Here is a 26,806-nt window from a genome sequence, read left to right as displayed (position 1 = left end):
ACGGGCCTTAGCGCTTCTTTTGGGAGGGTCCCCGGATGGCCAAAACGCGCTAAGCACTGGGCAGTACTTTCGGAAACCTGCCCCCCAGAAGCAATCATGAAAACAGACACACGGAGAAGCCACCTGCCCCCTGGAGCGAACCAGATGCTAAGAGGGAGAAGCACACCAAGTGGCCACACCACGCACCTGAAGGCGGTGCTTACTCACTTCTCGTCCGTGGTCCCAGGAGAGGGGACTTTGGGGAGCAGCTTCCTCCGCTGCTGGGCTTCTTCCAGCAGGTGCTCGTCTTTGGGGAAGATCCCCTCCATCAGGTCCATGGTGGTTCTGATCTTCACGCTGGGGTCCAGGATGTCGGCCAGAGACTTCTCCTTGCCCACGATCTCCCGGGCCAGCTCTTCTGACTTCAGGTCTTCGGCTGTCCTCTCCTTGGTCTTCATGTAGCTGAACCCGGACGGAGAGGCCCCGCTGTCCTTGGCAGTGGGCGCGGGGGCTTCGGGGGGCTGGGGCTGGGGCTCGGCGCCCTGGCGGCTGTACACGCAGAAGCGGGAGTAGAACTGCTCCGAGGTGCTGAGGGTCTTGATGTGGTCTTTCTCCAGCCCGCTGGGCAGTGTGGGCAGCTCGGTGGCGCGGGCCAGGCCCTGGCGGCTCTCCTTCTCAGGCCGGCTCTCCGAGTGCACAATCTTGATGGGCACCATCTTCACAGTGGTATTGTTGTCAATCACCCGCTCGATTCTGGAAAGAGAAGAGCCGTGTGCTGAAAACGCAAAGTGAGCCCTGCCGCCGACGCCTACCCAGGAGAGAAACCCGCTGGTCCCTCACCTGCTCTTCTGGCTGGGGAACCCAGGCTCAAAGACCTTTGGCCACTGAGCTGGAAGGAGCCTCCGTGATCACAGACCCAGGACGGGGAATGGAGGTCGAGGAGGCCTGTGTTCCTGACCCTGAGCGTCTGGACACCTTTTCCACTTTCAAAATCACCCACACCCCTAGGGGAGCCGGGGGTGTATCCCTGGGCTTGCTGACTGAGAGGAGGGTGGTTTAACACGCGTTTTCATGCGGATAATAGTGCAAACATTAACAGGCCCTGCTCGGTGACATTCTCCTTTGTCGGGGAACCTGCAACAGGCTTCCTTTCACAGTTATCATTAAAGCCTTCCCTCGCTGCCTCTCAAAGCAGGGCCAGTACATACCCACAGGTGCCTGCGTGGTTCTGGGGCCGCCGGGAGACTTCTAGAAAGATTGCCTATGTTTTTTTTCTTTTAATGTTTATTTTTGAAAAAGAAAGTGCAAGTGGGGTAGGGGCAGATGGGGGAGCAGAGGATCGTTTGAAGTTTAAGCAAAAAATCCCCAGACAAGTGTTGAAGATTTAAAAGTAAGCTACCTAGGGGCAACTGGGTGGCTCAGTCGGCTGAGCGCCTGACTTCGGCTCAGGTTATGATCTCACGGCTCGTGGGTTCGAGCCCCGTGTCGGGCTCTGTGCTGACAGCTTGGAGCCTAGAGTCTGCTTCCGATTCTGTGTCTCCCCCTCTCTCTGTCCCTTTCCCACTCATACTTTTCTTTCTCTCAAAAATGAACAAATGTTGGAAAAACAAATAAGTAAAAAAGTCAGCTACCTAGTGGTAGCACACGAGTTGAAGCATTTGTTTTGGTAGGAATGCCCATTCTGAAATCCCTCAGAGGCTAGGAATGCTTGCTCTCCACTCTCTGCACTCCTGCTGGGGGCTCAGGGCCTGGCACACAGGGACGGCTCAACAGCACGTGAAGGTGGGAGCCTGCCCTGCACCCCGGCTGGCGCCCCAGCAGGCAGGGGCGCGTGCACACGCATGGTCAAGGCGTAGCTGGAAGGAGGGAGAGGCCGGACATGGAGGGAGATGAGGTGAGCAGCTCTGCTCAAGAGATCCAAGTCAGCAGGGAGCAGGGCAATTTCTTTTACATTTTTATTTATTTCTAAAATTATTTTTGTTAATGTTTATTTATCGTTGAGAGAGACAGACAGAGCATACGTGGGGGAGGGGCAGAGACAGAGGGAGACACAGAATCAGAAGCAGGCTCCACGTTCTGAGCTGTCAGCACAGAGCCCGACATGGGGCTCGAACTCAGGGACCGTGAGATCATGACCCGAGCTGAAGTTGGATGCTTAACTGACTGCCCCACCGAGGCACCCCTTTCTTTTAAATTTTTAAACGTTTATTCATTTTTGAGAGTGGGGGAGGGCAGAGAGAAGGGGATAGAGGATCGATCCAAGCAGGCTCCACGCCATCATGCAGAGCCCGACGTGGGGCTCGAACTCACGCACTGTGAGACGCTTAGTTGGATGCTTAACTGACTGAACCACTCAGGCACCCCAAGAACAGTATCTCTGAGCTGAGCCCAAATGACCGGCAGCTCAGGAAGCCCTGACACAGGGGGACCCTGACCCTTCCCCTGCTGACCCGTCGGTAGCTGACCGTGGATACAGAGCAGGGCCAGGACCCCTCCCCGGCTTCTTGTTCAGCCTGCAGGTCACTGGGATCGCAGGCTCTCATACCAGGATTGACCGATGGGGCACACCGTGGGGACGGTGACTAATTCGGGGCACTGTGAGCGACTTTCTGGGTAGCAGCTCTTGGAGGTGGCACGGCCACCATGTGCCTCACTGAGCTTCCTGAGAACAAAGTGTCCACATGTGGGTCTGGGTATAGACACTGACCCGGATTCGGGCCCTCTGCGAGCACTCACACAGCAGGGGACATGGTGCACAGGCAACCTTTTCCGACCCAAAAGACACGATGGGTGGGAACACTAAAAAATGTGGGTACCCGTCACCCCCCAGTATCTTCAATAGGCACTGTCCCTGTTTACTGAAATCCCTCTCAAGCTCCTGGAAAAGACAGAATGAGAAAATCAACACTGGCTTCAGGCAAGGAAAAAATGAAACCCACTCCCTACGTCCTAAGCCGACGCAGGTCACGAGCACTGTGGGAACACATGGCTGTTTCTCCGAGGAGCCCGCGGAGCTCAGACCAGCTCCCGAGAAGCGAGCGGCCTGAGGGGCCTAGGCCAGCTCGCCTGGAACAGTGTCGTACACTCGGCCCGCCACACAGATCACGTTATTGCTTCTTCTTCCCTTCAGAACGGACAACGCTGCCTCCCACTGACAGGTTATCTCAGTGGTGCCCACAGTCTGCATGACACAGAGCACAGACGTGGCCCCCAGATGAAGCTGTGGTTACGAGGTCACACTTGCAGAGATACAGGATGCTATCAGTGGTGTCCTCTCTGCTGAGTTATTTTCAAGGTGGAAAGAGAAGAACAGGGGTGCCTGGGTGGCTCAGTTGGTTAAACATCTGACTCTTTAAAAAAAAATTTTTTTTAATGTTTATTTATTTTTGAGAGAGAGAGATACAGCGTGAGTGGGGGAGGGGCAGAGAGTGAGAGAGGGAGACACAGAATGTGAAACAGACTCCGGGCTCTGAGCTGTCAGCACAGAGCCCGACGCGGGGCTCGAACCCACGAACCGTGAGATCATGACCTGAGCCGAAGTCGGACGCTCAACCGACTGAGCCCCCCAGGCGCCCCTTAACATCTGACTCTTGGTTTCGGCTCAGGACATGATCTCTTGGGTCTGGAGTCTGAGCCCTGCGTTGGGCTCTGTGCTGAGAGAGTGGAGCCTGCTTTGGGATTGTCTCTCACTCTCTCTCTGCCCCTCCCGTGCTCATGCTCTTTCTCAAAATAAATCAATGAACTTAAAAAAAAGAGAACGGCTTGAGACTCTACAAGAAAAAGGTCCAACAGAACTTTCTGGGATGATGGAAATAAATGGTATGTGTGCCATTAACCACACGTGGTGCAGCTGATGCACAGAATTTATTTTGTTTTTCATTAACTTCCATTCCTACGGCCACATGTGACTGTGGCTACCGTATTCGACAGCACGGGACATGGGGGCCAGAGCATTCCCTGCTGCGGGGCTCACCTGTGCACCGCAGGATGCGAGGCGTCCCGGCCTCTGACCGCTGGATGCCAGCAGCAACACTCGCTCTTCAGCTGTGACCCCCCAAACCTCTCCACCCTCCTCCACCCGGCCCTAGCGAGCAAGATGAAAATTCTGCACTTCTGCCCTTTCCCAGTTCTTCAAAGGCACTCTGAGAGGACGGCAAAAGGAAACATTCAGTGTTCGGGACCGGTCGGTCCCTGCCTGACCATATTTATTATCAACGTCTCCATGCGCACGGCAGACAAGTCCACGTCGGAAATTCTAACAGCAGCGCCATGGAGTTGAACAGGTTTTTCCTCTGCCTTCATAACATGTGTATACCAGCTTTGCTTTTCACATATGACACAGAAAAAAAATGTGTTGGGGCACCTGGGTGGCTCAGTCGGTGAAGCGTCCAACTCTTGACTTTGGCTCAGGTCTGATCTCACAGTTTGACCGTGTGAGGCCCTGCGTGAGCCCCACATGAGCCCCGCATGAGTCCTGGCTGGGGCTCTGCGGTGACAGCGTGGAGCCTGCTTGCGATTCTATCTCCCCCTGTCTCTGTCTCTGCCCCTCCTCTGCTCACACTCTCTCTCAAAAATAGAAACATAAACCTACAAAACGTGTGGAAATACTGGACATTATGAAAAACACCGAAGTCTCCTGAAGGCGTCAGGCTTACTGTACACGGGACTCTCCAACCACACAAGTGCTCAGGGAAAGCACAGCCCTCATGGGCAGATGCCGGGAGGGAAGGCACACACCACCGCTGGGCCTGGACCACAGGGACAGAGGACAGTCCGCACCTGCGGCACATCCCCTTTGCTCCTGGAGAACAGGGCACCCCCGCCCCGACCCCAAGTTAAAAATCCACCTGACCCCTGGAGCTGTGGGTTGTCCCCCATGGGGTCCAGACACCGCCCCCACACCGCCCAGGAAAGACGCCCGGGAAACCTCCCGCGGGAGCCCAGGGAAGGGCAGGCGTGGGGCCAGGGCCCTACCTGGTGGAACTCTCGTCCTGGACCAGCAGGGGAGGTCTGTCCGTGAGCTTCTGCGGGGCGAACTGGGGCGAAGGGGAGCGAGAAGTCTCCATGGCGGCCGGGCGCGGGGCCCGCAGCGAGGAAGGGAGCGGGGCTTGGCTCTCAGGCCCGGCCGGGTGCCCGTCTACATGCCGCCCCGCGCGCTCGCCGTCTACGGGCCTTTGGCCGAGGGCCGGGCGGGGGGCGCACGCGTCCGGGGCCTCGGGGGACGGCTGGGGCCCGCTGGGGGTGCCGCCGGCCAGGCCCCCCAACTGCCCGGGCTCACGCTTGGGCGGCGGTGGCGGCGGCCTCCGCGGGGCTGGCTGCTTGGGGACGGGCGCGGCGCTCAAGGGCCTGGGCTCCTGCCCGCGGGTGTGCGGGGCCGAGGGCGCGCCCTCCGAGGATCTGTAGTCTCGAGGGAGGGTCCCCGCTCGGCCGCGGGCCTCCGGGGGCACCTCCGGAGCCCCCCAGGCGGGAGACGGCTGACCGAGCTGGGCCGGCGTCCGGGAGTCCTGCTGTCCTGCCGCACCGCTTGCCGGCCGTCGGACATCTGCTTGTCTACAGGGAGAAAGTGTACAAGTGAGTGCACGATGCCAAGCCGCATCTCTCCAAACGGGACTAGATCCAGATCTCGATGACCTTCTTAACTCATTTTCGGGAATGAAAGCCAGATATGTTTTCCCACACCTGTCCCCGCCGTTCGTGACGCGAGGTATCCAGTCCAAGCACACACAGGAGGCTGCATGTTGCTACCTCACGTAACAGGACGGGTAATATTAAAATGACACGCACACACTTAAGGTACAGACATGTACTTGCACACACAAGTTGCATTGTGGGGCAAGAAAATTCACACTTTAGTTATTTATAAAGGTTCAGACCTCTTAAAAATTTTTTTCAATGTTTATTTACTTTTGAGAGAGAGACAGAGACAGAGACAGAGAGCGTGTTGGGGAGGGGCAGAGAGAGAGAGAGAGAGAGAGAGAGAGAGAGAGAGAGAGAGAATCCAAAGCAGGCTCCAGGCTCTGAGCTGTCAGCACAGAGCCTGACGTGGGGCTTCAACTCGGGAACCACGAGATCACGACCTGAGCCCAAGTCAGATGCTTAACGGACTGAGCTACCCAGGAGTCCCCTTTACACATTTTTAAAAACAACACTGGTGAAAAATCTCATATGGCTATATTTAGAAATATTTATTTCTTGATGTAACTATTTTTATGTGGCTTATTTAGGAAAATTGCCATTTACAAAAAGGCATAGAGTTTTCTAACATGAGCCTCAAATCAATTTATGAATAAAGCCTTTAAACTCAGTAGTATATTATTTTTTTCCTAAAGTTTTAAAAAGTTTTATTTATTTTGAGAGAGACAGAGGCAGCGTGAGTAGGGAAGGGGTAGAGAGAGAGGTAGACAGAGAGAATCCCCAGCAGGCTCCATGCTGCCTGCGTGGAGTGTGATGTGGGGCTTGAACTCACAAAGCCGTGAGATCATGACCCGACCCAAAAGGAAGCGTTGGACGCTTAACCGATGGAGCCACCCATGCACCCCAATCAGTCGTATATTATTAAAAAGGAGAAAAACATGGGGCACCTGGGTGGCTCAGTTGGTTGACCGTCCCACCCTTGATGCCTCGATTTTGGCTCAGGTCGTGATCCCAGGGTCAAAGGATCGAGCCCCACGTTGGGCTCTGTGCTGAGTGTGGAGTCTGCTTAAGAGTCTCTCTCTTTCTCTCTCTCTCTCTCTCTCTCTCTCTCTCTCTCGCCGTCGCTCTCTCTCCCTCGCTCTTGCTCTCTCTCCCTCTGCCCCCTCCCCCACTCATGCTTTCTCTCTCTCAAATAAAATTTAAAACAAGAGACAAAAACAAAGACTTTGGGCGCTGCAGTGGCTCACTGATCATTCCATACTGCTACCCATTCCCAGTTCTACCTCCACATTCCATGCGCTTACGCGTGTGCTCAGTACGCACAGACGCACACGCAGGAAGGTCTCCGCAAAACCGGGACAGAGGCACACGCTCCAAGCACGTTTCTCTGCGCTGCAAGCAGCGCTCACTCACGGGCTAAGCACTATCAACTCTGTGACAGAGCAGCCTGCCATGCCTTTGCCAGCACAGTTCTTCCAACCTGACACAGTAATAAAAGGAGGCTCTGAAGGACCGTCCCGTTCAGGGAAGAGCAATTTGGCATTGAGGAGATCACCTCAGACGTGTTAAAGCAAACTCTAACGAGGGCAGCACGGGGGGAACCAGAAGACAGAGCACCGGTGCCCGTAAGTGACGTCCCCTTCTAACAAGCTAGGTAAGGCTTTCCCCCTCATTCCAGCACCCCCTTGGGGCCCAGCAGTGAGCCTGCCTCCTGGGATGTGATGCCCGGCCTGGGTGTTATGGATGCCCCAACCCCAGCCAGGCTGTTGCACGACAAAGTCCAGTGCCCGGTGCGTGTCCCTCTGACCGTGTCCCTCGGGGAAAGGGCCCCTCCAGCTTCAGCGGATGCTCTGGAGTAGAACCCTGACCATGCCCAAGTCCCTCCCCTTCCCGTCGTCAGCCAGCTGGGGGCAGCTCCCCACCTTGTGCTGCCGTGAGCACAGCCACACACGGCTGGACCCGGCCGCACCTAGAAGCCGGAAGCCGTCCACATCTGGGAGAGGTCGGAAGAGCTCAAATCCCACAGGGGCCCTGAGAGAGGGCAGGTGTGGTCTCTGCTTTCAAGACGCTGAAGACACGGCCTCGGCTTCGCAGATGCACGGTGACAAAACAGCCAAGCAAAAGAGTTTAAAATATTAACCCAGCTTCAGAAAGTTAGATGTTTAAGAAAAAAATACATACTAGGTACACACTAAGAGAAACTAGAAATTTTCAAAATAACTTTTTAATAAAAAAAATTTTTTTTAGATTTTTTTTTTCAACGTTTATTTATTTTTGGGACAGAGAGAGACAGAGCATGAACGGGGGAGGGGCAGAGAGAGAGGGAGACACAGAATCGGAAACAGGCTCCAGGCTCTGAGCCATCAGCCCAGAGCCCGACGCGGGGCTCGAACTCACAGACCGCGAGATCGTGACCTGGCTGAAGTCGGACGCTTAACCAACTGCGCCACCCAGCCGCCCCTAGATGTTTATTTTTGAGAGACAGAGAGTGAGCAGGGGAGGGGCAGAGAGGGAGGGAGACACAGAATCCGAAGCAGTTCCAGGCTCTGAGGTCAGCACAGACCCCGACGCGGGGCTCCAACTCACAAACCATGACATCATGATTTCAGCTGAAATCAGATGCTTAACTGACTGAGCCACCAAGGCACCTAGGGGCCCTTCCTTTTTAAATGTTGAAAAAATTTTCAAGATTAGGGGCTCCTGGGTGGCTCAGTTGGTTGAGTGTCCAACTTCAGCTCATGTTATGATCTCATGGCTCCTGAGTTTGAGCTGCGCATCAGGCTCTATGCTGACAGCTCAGAACCTGGAGCCTGTGTCTCCCTCTCTCTCTCTGCCCCTAACCCACTCGCATTCTCTGTCTCTCTCAAAAATAAACATTAAAAAAATTTTTTTTTAATTTTCAAGGATAAAGTCAATGGTGATAGAAATGGTGATAGAAAGATCCACACAGAGTAAGAAAATAAGAAGTTTTAAGGATTTGCCAGCAAAGGCACCTAACCATTTAGCTCCGAGGAATGCCTGGAACAGTGAGTCAAGCCATACAAAGGAACCTTTAAAAGGCAGCTGCATTCCAGACTCCCAGCAATTGATATGCAGCTCAGGTCACTCACTGTCATGCAGAACATGCTAATGACACGTTATCAAGGAGAAGGCTGCTCCAGGAGGAGACTCCCAGGACACCTGCAACCCCTGGGCAGGCGGGAGCCCAGCGCCTGGGTCTGAGACAGGGCAGCAAAGCAAAACAAACCTCATCTGGATTCTCTCTCTGCCCCTCCCCTGCTGGTGTGTGCTCTCTCTCTCCTAAAATAAATAAATAGACTTTAAAATAAAAGCTGACGGGTGCCGGGGTAGCTTAGTCAAGTCAGCATCTGACTCTTGATTTCAGCTGAGTTCATGATCTCATGGTCGTGGGTTTGAGACCCAAGTCTGGCCCAGCACTGATAGCATGCAGTCTGCTTGGGATTCTCTCTCCCCCCAGCGCCTGGCTGTTTTCTCCTCTGCCTGCTGCCATGAAAGGTCCGAGGCAGGGCAGCGAGCAAAACAAACCTCATCTGAAGAGGACCCCCCCCCCCGCCCCGCCCCAAGGCCACATAAATGCTGCTCAGGACCCCAGACACCCTGTGATAGGGGCAGAAATGACCAGAAGTCCAAAAGGAGAAAGACTATATACAGACACATACACACACACCAAATGCCCAGGGAATCCCATCAACACTGGTATTATTCAAATCTACGTTGTTGATTTGGGGATGCGGCCGGTCAGCTCCATGTCTAACTGTGCTTTCTAGATCCGAGAAGTGACGGTTTTGTTTCCAGGTTCTTTCTGCTCGTGATGAGCCCTGTTGTGGCCCTGGGTTCCTCTCTCTGGGCCACAGGTTTCTGATCCGTCTCACACAGGCCCTCTACTCCTGGTCACCCGTAGCCCAGGACTGGTCTCACTCTCCAATGCTTGCGTGGTTCACAGTCTCCACTCACCTCACTGGGCTATAAGCGCCTCCACGGAGGGCAGGAGACCAGGCTATCTTCTTGAAGCCTCACAAGCAAATATTGCATGCACCATGGCACACGGTCACCCAAACATCAATGTCCAAATGCATCTGCTGCTTTCAGTCACTGTGCACAATGGTAAGGAGCAAGGCTGTGTTGCTTTCCTTCCTCCCTTCCTCCCTCCCCTTTCTTTTATGTTTATTTTTTATTCTTGAGGGAGGGAGGGAGGGAGGAAGAGAGGGAGGGAGGGAGGGAGGGAGGGGGAGAGAGAGAGAGAGAGAGAGAGAGAGAGAGAGAGAGAACAAGTGGGGGAGGGGCAGAAAGAGAGGGAGACACAGAATCCAAAGCAGGCTCCAGGCTCTGACCTGTCAGCGCAGAGCCGGATGTGGGGCTCGAACTCACAAACTGTGAGATCATGACATGAGCCGAAGTCGGACGCTTAACCGACTGAGCCACCCAGGTACCCCATTTCTTTTTTTTTTCTTTTTTTCTTTTCTTTTCTTTTTTTTTTGAAGTTTACTTATTTACTTTGAGAGAGAGAGAGAGAAAGAGAAAAGAGAAAGAGAAAGAGAAAGAGAAAGAGAAAGAGAAAGAGAAAGAGAAAGAGAGCAAGCTGGGGAGGGACAGAGAATCCCAAGCAGGCTTCACACTGTCAGCTCGGTGCCTGACGCAGGGCTCGAACTCACAAACTTTGAGATCATGACCTGAGCCCAAATCAAGAGTCGGATGCTTCACGGACTGAGTCACCCAGGCGCCCTGCGAGGCTGCATTTTCTGAGACGCAGCCAGTCAGGTTCTCAGAGAAGTAACTTTGCAGGTGAACATTCCCATCATAACTGAACATTTTTAGACTGCTCTGGAATCACTAATTAAGTCAGCACTGCATTGCAAGTAGGGTTAACCATTGTCTCCATCAAGGAAAAGAGAAACATTTCTAGCTCTCGGATGACTTACGTAACGCGTACCACAGGGTCCTCCTTTCCTAAGTGCTTAGAGGGACAATGAGAGGAGAGGGACACACGGTCACTTCTGACTTGGACACACATTTCTTGCTCACGGCTCTTCCTCCTGATGCACTTTAGTGTGTGAGGCCACGGTGAGGCTCTGGCCCACATTTCGTTTGGGGTTTCACTAGGCACACGCTTCCCATCACAGCACCATTTACCAGCTGTGTGACGTCGGCGAGAGACAGTGTGTCACCAAGCCTCATTTCCTCACCATGGGATACCACGGGGGGCGGCGCCACGCGAGGCAGAGGCGGCAGAGCCCCCCGCGCGGCGGGATCCACGTGGCGGCCCCCACCAGCCACACGCTGCGCGGAGCCCCCAACGGGAGAGTGCCCCGTGTGGCGGAGCAGACCCGAACGCAGGTCTCCGCGGCAGCACCGCGTACCCCCCGCCCACGCCACGCCACACCACGCCACGCCGCGCCACAGTGCGGCACAGCCAGGCAGGGCCGCCCAGGCCTCCACCTGGGGAAGGGCATCCCCGTGGCAGCTGCTCCGGGGCGCTTATGGGTACCGCCACAATCCCGTGGGATGGAACTGCCCAAGTGAACGACGGGGAGAGACAGAGCAACCTTCCAGTGGAAGACAACACTCGGGTGTTTCCTCCTTTCATTTCAATATTGCGAAAAATGCTAACTCCTACCGTTCACAAAGCCAGCCCGCCGCTGACGTCAGCCAGGGTGGCTGGCGTACTGGAGACGGTTCAAGAGCAGTACTTGCGAGTGTATGTGGCAAAGCCAGGTCTGCACGGGACAAAATGATTCCACAGGCCAACCGGGTAGGACTCAGAAGTGCTGCCTTCCAGGCAGAGACAGGCCTCCCAGAAGCGCTGGAGGTCAACATTCACAGTTTTAGGCGGCACACATCCATTGCCTGTGGGTATGGAGGACGGCGATTTTGCGAAGGCTGGAACCGGTTATTAGAAATCACAGCTTCTCTCCCTGTATCTGCATGGAACACCACCAGGCAGGCTGTCTCAAGAACAACACTGCCACCGGACATTCAGACGAGCCACGTGGCTGGAGAGACACGGGACGCTCACGCCACAAGTACAAGTCTCCGGAACGAGCCCCTGGTGTCTCCGCTGATCTTTGTGAGCCCCAGGGAACTCCCAGCACACACACATGGCCGCAGTGAAGCACACGCAGGAAGGTCTTCTGTCTACGCAGCACCCCCTCAGAGCCAAACAAGGTGGGAAAAGGTGACGATGATGGGCCAGGCATGGAAGCGAAAGAGGCAATCAACCGATTCACTGATGAACGGATGGAAACGACTAGAAACGTCTCCAACAGCATGAACACCCAGGGATAATGGCACCACCCACTCTTTCCTTGGAAATGCCAGACTACCACAGGATTTCCCAGATGGTGAGCCCCTGGAGGCTAAAGGCTGTCTGGCCGTCGTATCCCAGCTTCCGAGTATGCAAACAACATCTACCAAATGCACGGACAGGTACACTGGTGATGAGGGAGAGAGCGGTTTCCATGAGTCCTGTCCCAATTCTGTGTCTCGCAGAATCACCTTCTGGGAGGGGAGGGGCGCTGAAATCGTTTTCAATCCAGTCATCTCTTTACTGCAACGTCTCCACCAAAGTTATTCCCTCTGCGTCAGACCCAAAGAGGCTCTCTCTTCTGTGATTCTAATGCCACACGGGGAAAGCAATCACTTGAGAAAATCAGATGAATGTGACTTCTTCATTATCTTAACAGGTGGATAAAAAAACTTGCTTCCTTTGGGTTTTGTTTTTTGCTTGCAGGAATTTGGGTGGTAAATAGGAATGAAGCTGAATTGAGAGGGACTGGTAAGTCGTCTGTAGTTAAGTGGAGGAGAACAGATTAACAGAGAGATTCCACACACACAGAGGATCCAAATCAGAATGTACAAGCACAGATTTCTTGAAGGACTAGTGTCCAATCACAGAAAATACTTAGACTTAGAGACTGTAGTCTGTGACCGCCCCTCAAGCATCCAACTCTGTGTTCAGAACACGTGTTTTGAATCTATTCCAGGCCTCTTTCATTTCTGTGGCTAGAGAGACACTTGTTCCTGGTTCCAAGATGTGACACTTGGAAATTTTTGTTTGTTTTAATGTGTTTATTTCATTCATTTTTGAGAGAGAGAGAGCGAGAGGGCGCATGAGCGGGGGGGAGCACAGAGAGGGGGACAGAGGATCTGAAGTAGGCTCTATGCTGACAGCAGACAGCCCGACATGGGGCTCGAACTCACGAACCGTGAGATCATGATCTGATGATCTGAGTCAAAGTCAAACAAACACTTAACCTACTCAGCCACCCAGGCACCCCTGAAAATAGATGAATTGTTTTGTTTTGATTGAACCAAAATCCCAAAATCAGGCAAATTCTCTCTGCCAGTGAAAGCTCCAGACCAGTGAGAAACAGGCACAAATGGGCTAAAGATGACATTTTCACGTGCTCGGTTAGCAAAGTTTTCTTCAGGCATTCTGTTATCAGCTTTCCTAAAAATACGTTCTGTGCAAAGTTCAAAGTGGGCAAGCCCGATCCGAACTGCAAGGTTTTAGAACTAGCCGAACCGATCAAATCAAGATCTCAGGGGGAAGTGGGGCTGGCCAATGACACTGCTCCGCTGCTGGCTACAGACTGCACTCACTGTGGTCTGCGGGCTTTAAGGAGGTGACCCGGCAGGGCACGATTAGTCTTCTGAAACCGCAGGACACAAGAGTGTGTGCCACAAGTCACCCCACAGTCCCAGCACGCCCTGCCGTCTCTTCTGATGGGCGTTTGGATCCCCTGGTCCAGCTGCACCTGCGGCCAGCCAGGACCCCACTCTCAGCATGGGCCAGCCCACGTCCGACCAGAAAACACCTGAAGCAGGACACACAATACAAACCACAAGAGATACAGTAAAAAGTTCTCTCTGCCTTCTGAGACCCTGGCAGCTCCTTCCGCAACTCATGGGAAGCTATTACCAGTTTGAAGCCTATCAAAGAAAACAGGGGAAACGTAATCAATATCAGAGGCTTTCGACCCTCCCAGGCATGAGGTTACCCTGTCCATATTTCTTTCCAAGATGTGTAAAAAAGCAGCTTCCTGAACCCACCCCTCCAATTCTCAAGAACATTCTGAAGGAACGTAGGGGATGATGCTACAGACATACAAATGTAAGCTCTCCTCGAACTTACTCCACGAGAAGCCAGCTCCGGGCAGAGGTAGGGGCTGATGAGGACACGCACGCCTGCAAATCTGTTATCTTAGCAAAAGCCTTCCTGGGAATCTGGATGTCAAGGCAGTGCTGAGAATCTCTGCTTTATGGGACCCTCCCCTCCCAAATTCCTTCTCTCCCCTTGTTCTAACCACTTGATCTGAGTATTACAAACTATGCCTGAAGCTTTAATCCTTGGCTTGGCATGTCCCTTCGAAACCAGACGATCATCCTCTGAAGACACAGTGAGATTAAGTACCCCTTGGTACCAGCCTTGGAGGGATAAAGCCTTGATGTTTCATTCTCCACCAAGAAAGGCTTCTCAAACCCTGGGCCCAGGGGATTTGGGCCTTGGCCTGTAGTTTGTCAAACCCTGCTCTCAAAGGCAAGGCAGATAGTAATTTCTAAACAATTTTAACTCCTTTTGGTAAGTACTATGAAGCGAATGCCAAGGGAGAAAAGAGGAGAGACTTTACAGAGAGGAGGGCCTGCTGAGTTCCTCTAAAGCTATGATTTTATAATTGCAATGCCTCAAGCAATGGTCTCTTGTGAACATCCTGGGATGAACCATGGTGAATGTTGAACCTGTCACTGCAAATCATTAGAAGCAGTCAGAAGGAAAAATCAGGTTAGTATCGTATTACGGCAGACACTTCATTTACCTCAATAATAGTTTCGGGAACATCTAGGCTGCATAAGTTTTTATTAGGTATGATCTGTTCTTGATAAAAACTTAAAAGCTGCAAACATTAGGGCACAGGGAACAAGTGATACATGAATTTGGGTTTACCCTACATCTTGTGCCCTACATGTACACGCTTTTCTCCTGAGCCACTTAAGTTTTTAAAAACACGTGTTTGTATTCCTAGAAATCTAGCTATGGATCTGGGAGGTCTTGACATTATAGAACATCTCTGCCTCTATTCCTCCCCACACCCCACCACAATTTTATCTTTTATTTTTATTTTGGGAGAGAGAGAGACAGAGAACACACACATGCATGCAAGAGGGGGAGGGGCAAAGGGAGGGAGAGAGAGAGAAAGAGAAGGAAGGAGGGAGGGAGGGAGGGAGAGAGAGAGAGAGAGAGAGAGAGAGAGAGAGAGAGAGAGAATCTTAAGCAGGCTCCAAGTTCAGTGCAGAGTCCGACTCAGAGCTCGATCCCATGACCACACCACAATCTTATCAAGGTATTGTTTACACACCATAAAATTCAAGCGATGGGAGGTTTGGGTAAATGTATAGAGTTGTGTATTCACCACCACAATCAAGTCAAAATACAACTGCACTGCCCCAGAAAGTTCCCTCTTGCTCTAAGGCACTTAGTGCAGCCCTGACTGAAAACCCTGTAAGGTAGTGTGTTTGTCTGCAAGGACAGCCAACTTTAGGCAGACGTAGAAGATTAAAATTCCTTAAAACTACAAGTCAGCGGCGCCTGGGTAGCTCAGTCAGTTAAATATCGGACTCCTGATTTCAGCTCAGGTCATGATCTCATGGTTCATGGGTTCAAGCCCTGCATCAGGCTCTGTGATGACGGCATGGAGCCTGCTTGGGATTCCTTCTCTTCCCCTCTCTGTCTGTCCCTCCCCCATTTATGCTTGCTCTCTCTCTCTCTCTCTCTCTCTCTCTCTCTCAAAATAAATAAACATTTGGGGGAAAAAACACCTACAAATCAAACCCTACTGAAATGATTGGGAAATGCCCATTTCAACAAATTTGAGAGTGAATCTATTTACGACTTGCACAAACTAATGTTCTGAAAGCAAAGCCACGTTGCAGTGACCTTTCCAGACTGTGAGCAAAGTATTCCATGGGAAGGATCAGCCACCCTGGGCATTTCCACTCTTCTGTCCTCCCCTTATTGCATTTTACAAACATGCATATGCTTTAGCCACCATTAGCATGGAAAGTAGCTATGCCTGACCCTGTCCCCCAGAAACTTCCGGCTCCTCCTGCCACCAACACCAGATCAAGGCCAGACTGCATGCTTGATCTTGCAGACTCCCTCTCATCCCTCCCAAGCCACCTGCCACTCCTCAGGGATGCATGTTCCTGCAACATACATTTTGGCCAAAGGCCCTCCCCTGCCATTTATGCCTCGTGGTTTCCCTATCTCCGCTTTGATCCACACTCTTCAGAATACGCCCCATGGACACCATTCCCATTTTCTTTAAGATCCAACCTTTTCCGTGAAGCGTTTCCAGGACCTGTTTTTGTTTTTGTTTTGTTTGGAGAGAGAGAGACAGACAGAACGTAAGCAAGGGAGGGGCAGAGAGGGAGACACAGAATCTGAAGCAGGCTCCAGGCTCTGAGCAGTCAGCATAGAGCCCGATGCGGGGCTCCAACTCACGAACTGCAAGATCATGACCTGAGCTGAAGTCACATGCCCAACTGAGGAGCCATCCAGGTGCCCCCATTTCCAGGACCTGTTGACAAACAAGCCTTTCTTCTGATGAACCCCCATAAGGATTTAATCTTTACCTGTTTGTCCCCAAACTATACTCAATTTATCTGTATTGTTTTCGGTGAATATCACTTCTCCTGGATACGGTGATAACACCCACTTCTGTCCGTAGGCCTAACGCAGTGCCCTGGCACAAGGCAGGCTTCAGCAAAGACTCAGTGAGGTAACAGGAAGAAAGGAGGGAGGGAGTAAGGGAGGAGAGGAAGCCAAGGCCGGCAGGCTGATTTTCTTGGGCCTTCTGACTACCTGACATCACAGTATTTATTTCTGTAACCCTCCAAAATTCATATGTTAAATCCTAACTCCCCATCACCCAGGGGATAGTGTTAGGGGGTGGGACGTGGGGGAGGTTATTAGGGCATAAAGATGGAGCCCTCAGCAGTGGGACAGTGCCCTTGTAAAAGAGACACGAGGGGCACCTGGGTGGTTCAGTTGGCTGACTGTCTGACTTCGGCTCAGGTCATGATCTCAAGGTTCATGAGTTTGAGTCTTGCATCGGGCTCGCTGATGTCAGTACGGAGCCTGCTTCTGATCCTCTGTCCCCCCCCACCCCTTTCTCTCTCTAAAAAGAAAAAAAAAGAGAGAGAGACACAGGAAAGCGCTTGTGGCTCCTCTCTCTGCCCTCCACCACGTAAGGACACGGCAAGAACAGAGCTGTCTGCAAACCAGGAAACAGGTCTCACCAGGAACCAAGTCAGCTGCACTTCACTCTTGGATTTCCAGCCTCTGGAACTGGTGAAAAGTAAATGTCTGTTGTCCAAGCACCTAGTCTACGGTAATCTGTTATGTTATTATCTTCCCTGACAACAGAGGAGAAGATCCTTCAAGGGAGATTCTCTCTGTACCTGATTCCATTTTGCAGGCTTCCTGGCACCTCACCACGTAAATACAGATCAGTAACCAGAAACATACCGATGTCACCCAAAGACCTGTCCACAGAGCCCGTGGTTCTGATCGAATACTAATTAAAACATAGGGGCAAACACACACACACACACACACACACACACACACACACACACGCACGCACACACACACACGTGCACCCAGTATGCTGGAGCAGTGAGGCCCCGACCTGCTCTTAAATGAGAGGCAGACGGCGTCAGCTCTACTGCGCAGCCGTGTCCTGGCTCAGTCCTTGCAATTTCTTTTTTTTTTTCTTTTTTTTTTTAACGTTTATTTTATTTTTGAGACAGAGAGAGAGACAGAGCATGAACGGGGGAGGGGCAGAGAGTGAGGGAGACACAGAATCGGAAGCAGGCTCCAGGCTCTGAGCCATCAGCCCAGAGCCCGACGCGGGGCTCGAACTCGCGGACCGTGAGATCGTGACCTGAGCTGAAGTCGGACGCTTAACCGACTGCGCCACCCAGGCGCCCCTCAGTCCTTGCAATTTCACATCACGTTGCATGAATGCTATAGAAACCGACGCCACTCACAGAGGCAGTTAGGTTTCCTTGCCCATTAAACACAATCTGAAGCCACTCAATTTTTCAACAAAGCGATGACCATAATAAAAATATTAACTGGGGACTGAGTAGCCCTTTACTCTTTCCAGTGTGTTTGTATCTATAGTTAAATGGCTTCTATGTATTTTACTTGGACGCACTTACACCCTGAGCAATCAAATGCTTTTGGGGCGGTGGGCCACAGCAAAACACACAACAGGAACATTACAATGAACACAAAAACATCCTGATGAGGGAGAACGAAAAGGAGAAAGGCACAGGCATGGAAAAGTGCTCAAGTGAGCAGACCCTGGCAGGTATGGAAGTCTGACAGCTGTGCCTCAGACGGGCTCTGGTCAACCAGAGCAGGGGGCCGGAGGTGCTGGGGTACTGGGTAGGCGGGCGCTTCTCGATTCTTCAGCACACACAACCCTAACCCTAACGTCCATTTGCAGAGGGCAAGCATAACTGAGAAAATCCAGTACTTCTGCCTGGCCTGTGAGGACACTGCAGCCCCAGAGCCTAAGTGACTTACTGATAACCTGAGCTAGGGTGCAGATATTCATCTGTGACTCTCTCTGTCTACAACATCACGTGAGACACTCCTCTGAAACCCCTATGTTCTTCTCTTCCTGACCAGTTTTATCTTCTTTGCAAAAACTCTGTAGAATGTTTCAGGTGGCAGTCTACAGCTCATAGGAAGGTCACAGGCCCAGAGCCCCAGATGGTTATGCTTGTGACGTCACTAATGCAAAGGCCAGTACACAACTGCCAGGGGCCAGGAGCCAGCAGGATAGAAATGGACTGTGCAAAACCGCCAGGCAGGGGCAACGGCATGATTATTAAATACTTATACACAGAAAAGGACAAAACTAAGCATAACCAACCCTAAATGTTTGAAAAGCACACAACGCACTTCAGGGATCTATCTGCAACCTAAATAACAATGATCATGAAGAGAGAGGTCCCACCCCCAACAGGAAAGTGAACACAAGATATGAACAGTAATGAACCAAAGAAAAAATACAAATGGCTAGACAAGGCACAAACTCAACTTTGCTAGTTACTGGGCAAATGCAAGTTAAAAATGAAATTGCTCTTTTCCTGTCGAATCACAGAACTTTTAAAATGTCTGATGTGGGTGCCTGGGTGGCTTAGTCAGTTAAGCATTCGACTTCAGCTCAGGTCATGAACTCACGGTTCGTGGGTTCAAGGCCCGTGTCGGGCTCTGTGCTGACAGCTCAGACCTTGGAGCCTGCTTCAGATTTTGTGTCTCCCCCTTTCTCTCTGCCCCTCCCCTGCTCACACTCTGTCTCTCTTTCTCTCAAAAATAAACATTACAATTTTTTTTTTAATTTATAGTTGGGGCACTGGGTGGCTTAGTTGGTTGAGTGTCCAACTTCAGCTCAGCTCATGATCTCAGGGTTCGTGAGTTCGAGCCCCACATTGGGCTCGTTGCTGTCAGTGCAGAGCCTGCTTCAGATCCTTTGTCCTCCTCTCTCCCTGCCCCTCCTCTGTTCTCTCTCGAAAAATAAATAAGCATAAAAATAAATAAATGAACAAATAAATGTCTGATGTGGCCAGAGTTTTGAGAAAGCAGGACTGCCCTAGGCCGCTAGGTGGTAGGGCACAAACAGCACGCACTTTATGGAAGGCAATTTGCGCGTATTTCCCAAAAGCCTCCCTAGCAATTCCGTATCTAGAATTTGATCCTAGGGAAATCAGCATGCCAGAACATGAGTATTTCACAAGATGTTTGCTGCAGCCTCACCTATATAACTGTGAAAGTGTGGAAATAATCCTAAAAGTCTACAGGACCTCTACTGGACATTTGTATCTTACAATGCCACGCATCATACACAGAACTTCCTTATATATTTTTAAAGTTTTTCTTAAAAAAATTTTTTTTAATGTTTATTCATTTTTGAGAGACAGAGATAGACAGCACAAGTGGGGTGGGGCAGAGAGAGATGGAGACACGGAATCTGAAGCAGGCTCCAGGCTCTGAGCTGTTAGCACAAGGCCCGACGCAGGGCTCGAACTCAGAGAGTGTGAGATCATGACCTGAGCTGAAGTCAGACGCTCAACCGACTGAGCCACCCAGGTGCCCCTAAAATTTTTCTTTTTTAAATGTTTATCTATTTTAGAGAGAGAGAGAGAGAGAGAGCGCGTGCACACACAGGGACACACGAGTTGGGGAGGGGCACAGAGGATCTGAAGAGGACTCTGTGCTGACCAAAGAACTTCCCTATATTTTTACTTTTTTGTTTTAATGTTTATTTGTATTTGAGAGAGACAGAGAGAGAATGCGAACAGGGGAGGGGCACAGAGAGAGGGAGAGAGAGAATCACAGGCAGGCTCTGTACCATCAGTGCAGAGCTTGATGTGGGGATCAAATCCATGAACCGTGAGATCGTGACCTGAACCGAAACCCAGAGTTGAACGCTTAACTGACTGAGCCACCCAGGCGGCCCCTAGTCTCCCCATAATTTAAGAGAAAATCATTTGCGTCAGCTGCCTCTTACCACAATTGCATGTGACCCCAAATTCTCAAAATTCTATACATTGGATTGTCTAATTATTGTCACTCAGCTGAACCATATTTGGAAATGGGTTATTTACCCAATAGGCTTTAGATATATTAATTGTACATAAAAGCTTACCTTATATACTTTATTACTCTATAAAATGTCTAATATGTGAGTGTGCCTATGTTGTACACATATATACATATACGTGCATGCACGTGGATATAAATGTTAAAACACCTTCCTAGAGTTTCTAATTATTCCATCTTTAATGGCCTCTGAGTATGTTTAAGGGCCCACTGGCTAGACTTTGCAAGAGTCATTAAATAACAAATGTTATGCAAGTTATGCCCCAAAGCACTTCATCTGTTAGCAGCTGACTTTATGAGGCATTAGCACAGGACACCGGACAGGTTTGACTGTCAAGGGCACTGCTATTCCATCAACAAAGCCTGCAGGCAGGAACACCATTGGCAGACAGGAGCTCGTTTTATTTTAAATGGATCTCAAAGACATTAATGTGTGTGTGTGTGTGTGTGTGTGTGTGTGTGTGTGTGTGACTTATATTTATAGGTCTTCTTTTCCATGTTATATGTGTGTGTGTGTGTGTGTGTGACTTATATTTATAGGTCTTCTTCTCCATGAATGTCTTTTCCACTAAGACAATACAACCTGGGGGCTGGGTGTGTGACCTCAAGGGGGATTGCAGTGCCTGGCTTCTGTCCCTGCGAATGAAAAACTAGTATGGTCTCAAGGGACCTCAGAAATCAGTGATTCCAAACGCTTTATCCTTCCTTCCTTCCTTCTTCTTTTTTTAAATAAGTATTTTAAAGCTTTCTCAGTCTTTTTTTTTCAATGTTTACATATTTGAGAGACAGAGTACAAGCGGGGGAGGGGCAGAGAGAGAGGGAGCCACAGAATCTGAAGCAGTCTCCAGGCCCCGAGCTGTCGGCACAGAGCCCGATGAGGGACTCAAACCCACGAACCATGAGATCATGACCTGAGCCGAAGTCGGATGATTAACCGACTGAGCCACTCACGCGCCCCTTATTATAGTTAACTTAAAAAAAAAATCTCCGGGGCGCCTGGGTGGCGCAGTCGGTTAAGCGTCCGACTTCAGCCAGGTCACGATCTCGCGGTCCGGGAGTTCGAGCCCCGCGTCGGGCTCTGGGCTGATGGCTCGGAGCCTGGAGCCTGTTTCCGATTCTGTGTCTCCCTCTCTCTCTGCCCCTCCCCCGTTCATGCTCTGTCTCTCTCTGTCCCCAAAATAAATAAACGTTGAAAAAAAAAAATTAAAAAAAAAATCTCCTAAGTCCACATGAAATTTAACTTGATAGATGGCACAAAATAAGAATATACTTTTTTCCTAATCTATTTTTTTCAACAGCATATGTGACATGATTTTTTCTTTTTTCTTTTTAATTTTTTTTTAACGTTTTATTTATTTTTGAGACAGGGAGAGACAGAGCATGAACAGGGGAGGGTCAGAGAGAGGGCGACACAGAATCCGAAACAGGCTCCAGGTTCTGAGCTGTCAGCACAGAGCCCGAAGCGGGGCTCGAACTCACAGACCGCGAGATCATGACCTGAGCCGAAGTCGGCCACTTAACCGACTGAGCCACCCAGGCGCCCCGTGACATGATTTTTTCTCTTCTGTTGTTTTTCATGCGTTATTAAATCTTCAGTTAAAAAATAAGCTCATTTTTGGGCTACTGATTCTCCTCTTGTATTAATTAACTTTTGTCTGTTCTTGAACCACTGTTGTACTACTTGAATTCTTGTTGCTTTATAATACATTTAAGTTCCTGTGAGGACTAGTCTTCTCCCTTATTACACTTTAAAAAATAATTTTTTGTTAAAGATTTTATTTATTTTTAAAGTTTATTTATTTTTGAGAGAGACAGAGTGTGAGGAAGGGGAGGGGTGGAGAGAGAGGGAGACACAGAATCCGAAGCAGCTCCAGGCCCTGAGCTGTCAGCACAGAGCCCGACGCGGGGCTCGAACTCACGAACTGTGATCATGACCTGAGCCGAAGTCAGATGCTTAACTGACTGAGCCACCCAGGCGCCCCAAACTCCTTATCTTATGGACAAAGAAACGGAGGGTCAGAAAGGCAGCCTGCAAGTTATACCCGTGCAGCTCAGGATACACATCCCCAGTCTCTCAGCCTGGTTAGGGATTCTTTGTACCACACGCCCCCTCGGGAGTCCACACTGAATTCCTTCCCACTGCACTATCAGCACCCTGAATTTGAGACACGAAAGGTCAGAAGAGACCAGCTTTGGCAACGAGCACCGCCATCTCCTCTCCTACTTCCTTGTAGGACCTTTCAACGTCAGAGGTGGCATGAATCCGCAGGAACCCAACAGATGAAAAACCAGCCACACTGCACGCAAGGGCTGTGTGAATCCAGCACTTAAGCCCCAGTTTGCTTACTGTAAACTGAACATGGTATGCAATGTGCTCAGGCCCAAGATATGTGTGTGTGTGTGTGTGTATGTGTGTATGAAAATGCTTGTGAACTTTAAGAATTAACACAAGAGATTCTGCAAATGTTTTTTTAAAGGCAAAAAACTAAGTAACTGTAGGATCTCGTCAGACCTCCAGCTCTGTCTAGAAGCTGCCCAGAAAGGACCTAATTATCTAAGGAAAAGCCAGCTGGAAAACCCAAGTGTCCACTAACCAGGGAAAGACGGGTTGATCCAGTGGACACAAAAAAGCAGCCCTGGTTTCTACCACCTTGACCTTCTTTAATTTTAATGTACATAAGAGGCAAAGAATTAAAGGCCGTGAAAGTAAAGCAAACACATTCTAAAAACCACATAACATATCAGCTTCCCAACATACCTCTGAAATTCAAAGGTGGATTTGGGGGAAGCGGCCAGTCCATGTTAAACAGGGGGCAGTTAGCACACGCTTCCCAGGGCCATGTCACTCCAGCTGGGCAAGAGATGCCTCGTACAACCTGTATGGTTAACACCAACACGTATGGTCGTTTCTAATACTTTCTAAAAAAGCGCTTCTGTGTGTGTTCTGTTCGTGCATCTATGAGGATACCCTGCAAATTTTTTAAGGGGTGTGTGTCAGCTTGAGTGTGTATGTAGGTGAGAGAGAAAGAGAGACCATGTTTCTTCCACCATGCATGACAAAAAGCATATGTGGAGATGTACCTCCTACTACTGTCCATGGAATACTTTTCTGCAACATAATAATGAAAAATATTTATAGAATACCCCTCAAAGATTCTGCTTCGCAAGGGAAATATGCCAGCCCTTCATCTGACCTGCACCCAATTTTCAGATATTTTACGTGACATGTTTCATTCATTCATTCTGTAAGACTTCAGTGTGTAAGGCGGCAGGCCATTTTATAGGTTTCTGAAAACCTTTCTTCAAACTCCTTTTCCTTTTTACTTCTCAATAGCATGGCCACTACATATGCATTTTAAAAGAACGCCTGCCCATGGGAGTCAGTAAATGCAGACTCAAACAGTGTATGCATGTGTGAGCATACGCACACACACGTATATGCAGCAATTTCTCTGAAAATGGCATCCTCCCTCCAGACACAAAAGCATCTGCCAATAGCAAAGGCATTTCACAAATCTTTCTTTTACAATATAGAAGGTAAAGACTCAGAGCACATGTACAGTAAAACCTGTGAAGACACGGCATGCCTCTAAGCTGTCACAATCACGGTGGGGAGCAAAACCTAAGACCTGCACAATACTCAGAACCACACTGATTCCATTTTCTACATTTAGGCGTTTTTCACTGCAATTAGCAGTCTACGTGTGAATCTAGCCACAGAGCATTGTTCCATGACTAAACGTGCACACCTGATTTTGCTGCCCGCCCCCCCCCCCCATGTCCATGTGGCCGACTCACCATTTCCTTTCAATATCCGCAGTCAGTGCCTCGGTCATGAAAATGCTAATTTCCTACTGGCACAGAAAAAGCAAAGGCGAGACGCTGTTCACACCATGCCGGCCTTCCGCCGATCTCACGCAGAGCGATGCTCCCACTTCCCAGGCTACCGGTCCCACCGGCACCATGGCTCGCAGCCCAGAATGCGGTATGGAAAGCCACTGCCTTCTCATTTCAGAGCACGTTTAGCCAACTGCCAAACCGAAAGCTGCGAAGTCTGCATGGATCCAGAAGCACAGAAGCGGCACAGGCGCGTGTCTGCACACGTACGTGCGTGCGTGCGTGCAGAGCTGGAATCTGCACCCCAACCTGCATTATTTTTCATTTCCAGGCAGCACAATAAACAAGGAAAACATTTACAGACCTCCCCGGATCTCACCCACTGTGCTGCCTGAGCTGACAACCTGCTCGTAAAGACAGGAGAACAAAAGAGACACTCGTAACTACACATGGAAGCAGCAGAGGCATGAGGCGACGGGTCCCATCCCGGGCGAGCTGCCTAAGAACAAATCCGGGAGTCTCTTACCGGCTCCCCGCTGGCTGCCTGCGCGTGGTGGAGCAGCGGGAACACGGCGGGGTGCTCCCTCCAGGGACGGGGCAGCCGCACCCTGCCGCAGCCCCTGGGTCTAGCTGCCTCCGGCACAGAGGAGCCTCAAAGCCATGCTCACAGCAGCTGGCCTGTCTGTGCCTGCTGCCTCGTGATGGACAAGTTCACGCAGGCTCTGTCAACTCTAACCTCCCTGACTCAAGGCTCCCTTGTATTTCATGTTACTTCATCAACAACTCCTGACCTCAGGGGGAACATTCCCAAGGCTTCTATGCTTAGAACCCTCACCCCCAAAGACTTGCCCTTTTAAAGCTACCAAAAGGCTCCGGTGTCTTCCTCCTTACCGTTTAAAAGGAAGAAACACAGGAAAGCCCAGTGAATGTATTTTATGCAGCTTTGTCTATTTAACTATGCTAATCACATAGCATGTGCGATACACTGCTCGACCCTAAAACCGTAATAAAATCAGACAGAACAATGAAAGAAAAAACCCCACTGAAAAGCCTATTTTATATCTATCTGCATTCTCTTTATACTCCTGGGTTTATTACACACTCATTAGGAACATAATCTACCAAACAACTGATAAAGTATTTCCGGAAGTTTTACTGTGTGCAAAGCCTTCAGTGAAGAAGACAAAGAAGTCACAGGCTGACCGCGACTTGGCTGACCGTGACTTACCAGTTCATCAGTTCACAATGATCCATATTTAAAGTCCCTGCCCTCCACCTCCCTTCCTAAAGCAGCCCAAGACCTCAGTGCTGCCCCAGTACAGGAAGCATGCTCCCACCCACCACTGGCCCTAACAGCGCCCTCCCATCTGGACAGTCCCAGCCCTCCCAAGTCTTGTGCTTACCTAATTTTAAGATGGGTTTTCTCTTTTCAACCTGCTTCTATCAGCCTCTTCTAAATTCATGGCAGTTAGTTCTGAGTCTTGCTCATTTAACCGAGTCACACATACTACTCTGCAGTACCTTCCATGTTACTGCTATATTCATAAGAGTGACTTTTTCCTTTTATCCACACCTACTTATCTTCAGCACTGTGCTGATGCATTAATGTTATATCTAGAAAGCATTTAAATAAGTCTCCGAGGAAGGCTGCTGTAGGCCAGGGACATGAAGTCATTAACTGAGGTGGCCTGATGCAATGAGAATGAGAATTTAAACCTGTCTTCAACCCCAAAGCTTACCTTCTTTCTAGACTTCTCATGTCCACTGATTATTTACCAAGTACATGGTCCTGTTTCTAAGACAAGGCAAAACTGGCCCCAGGCCACACCCTTAACACTCAGTGCACAGGGCACACCCACCCACGTAATACACGTCCAGTAAGATGGTGGCTGATTAGATATTTCACTCCACTCACTGTTCAAAAGGTACGTTCCTAATATTTACAAACTGAGTAACTCAAAATGCATTATACGAATACCATTTTGGGGGTGCCTGGGTGGCTCAGTCAGATAAGTGGCGGACTTCGGCTCAGGTCATGATCTCATGGTTTGTGACCTTGAGCCCCGCGTCGGGCTCTGTGCTGACAGCTCTGAGCCTGGAGCCTGCTTCAGATTCTGTGTCTCCCTCTCTCTCTGCTCCTCCCCCACTCATGCTCTCTCTTTCTCTCTCTCTCAAAAATAAACATTCAAACAAAAAGAAGAGCATTTTAGGGGGCGCTTGACTGGCTCAGTCAGGGGAACACTGTGACTCTTGACCTCAGGACTGTGAGTTTCAGCTCCATGTTGGGGTAGAGATCACTTAAAAATAAAATCTTTTTTTTCAATGTTTTATTTATTTTTGAGAGAGCGCGCATGAGCAGGGGAGGGGCAGAGAGACAGGGGGACAGAGGATCCGCAGCAGGCTCTGCGCTGATAGCAGTGAGTCCCATGCGGGGCTCGAACTCAGGAACTGTGAGATCATGACCTGAGCCAAAGTCGGACACTCAACCGACTGAGCGACCCAGGCACCCCTCAAAAATAAAATCTTAAAAAAACAAGAATAAAAATTTACATAAACACTTCATTTTAGAATGGTTTTAGGGGTACCGGGGTGGCTCAGTCGGTTAAGCAGCCGACTTTGGCTCAGGTCATGATTTCACAGTTTGTGGGTTTGGCCCCCACA

General features: G+C 50.3%; 1 protein-coding gene across 4 annotated transcripts in view; it reads right to left on the bottom strand.

The window, feature by feature from the left end:
• The window catches only part of SHROOM2 (shroom family member 2), a 157,579-nt gene that overhangs the window by 13,131 nt on the left and 117,642 nt on the right, over window positions 1-26,806 (bottom strand). For 3 of the 4 annotated variants that reach the window (XM_023249376.2, XM_023249375.2, XM_023249374.2), the window contains 2 exons: window positions 4,954-5,529; window positions 208-732 (listed from right to left, as the gene is read on the bottom strand). In XM_023249376.2, coding sequence (XP_023105144.2) covers window positions 208-732; window positions 4,954-5,529 — 1,101 coding nt within the window. Of the gene's footprint in view, window positions 1-207; window positions 733-4,953; window positions 5,530-24,671; window positions 24,837-26,806 lie in introns of those variants that run through there. The other variant, XM_019823536.3, reaches the window with a different exon arrangement.

The sequence above is a fragment of the Felis catus genome, chromosome X (assembly GCF_018350175.1).
Source record: "Felis catus isolate Fca126 chromosome X, F.catus_Fca126_mat1.0, whole genome shotgun sequence".
Taxonomy (NCBI): domain Eukaryota; kingdom Metazoa; phylum Chordata; class Mammalia; order Carnivora; family Felidae; genus Felis; species Felis catus.
Note: the sequence above shows the minus strand (reverse complement) of the source record. Positions and strands in the feature narration are given on the sequence as shown.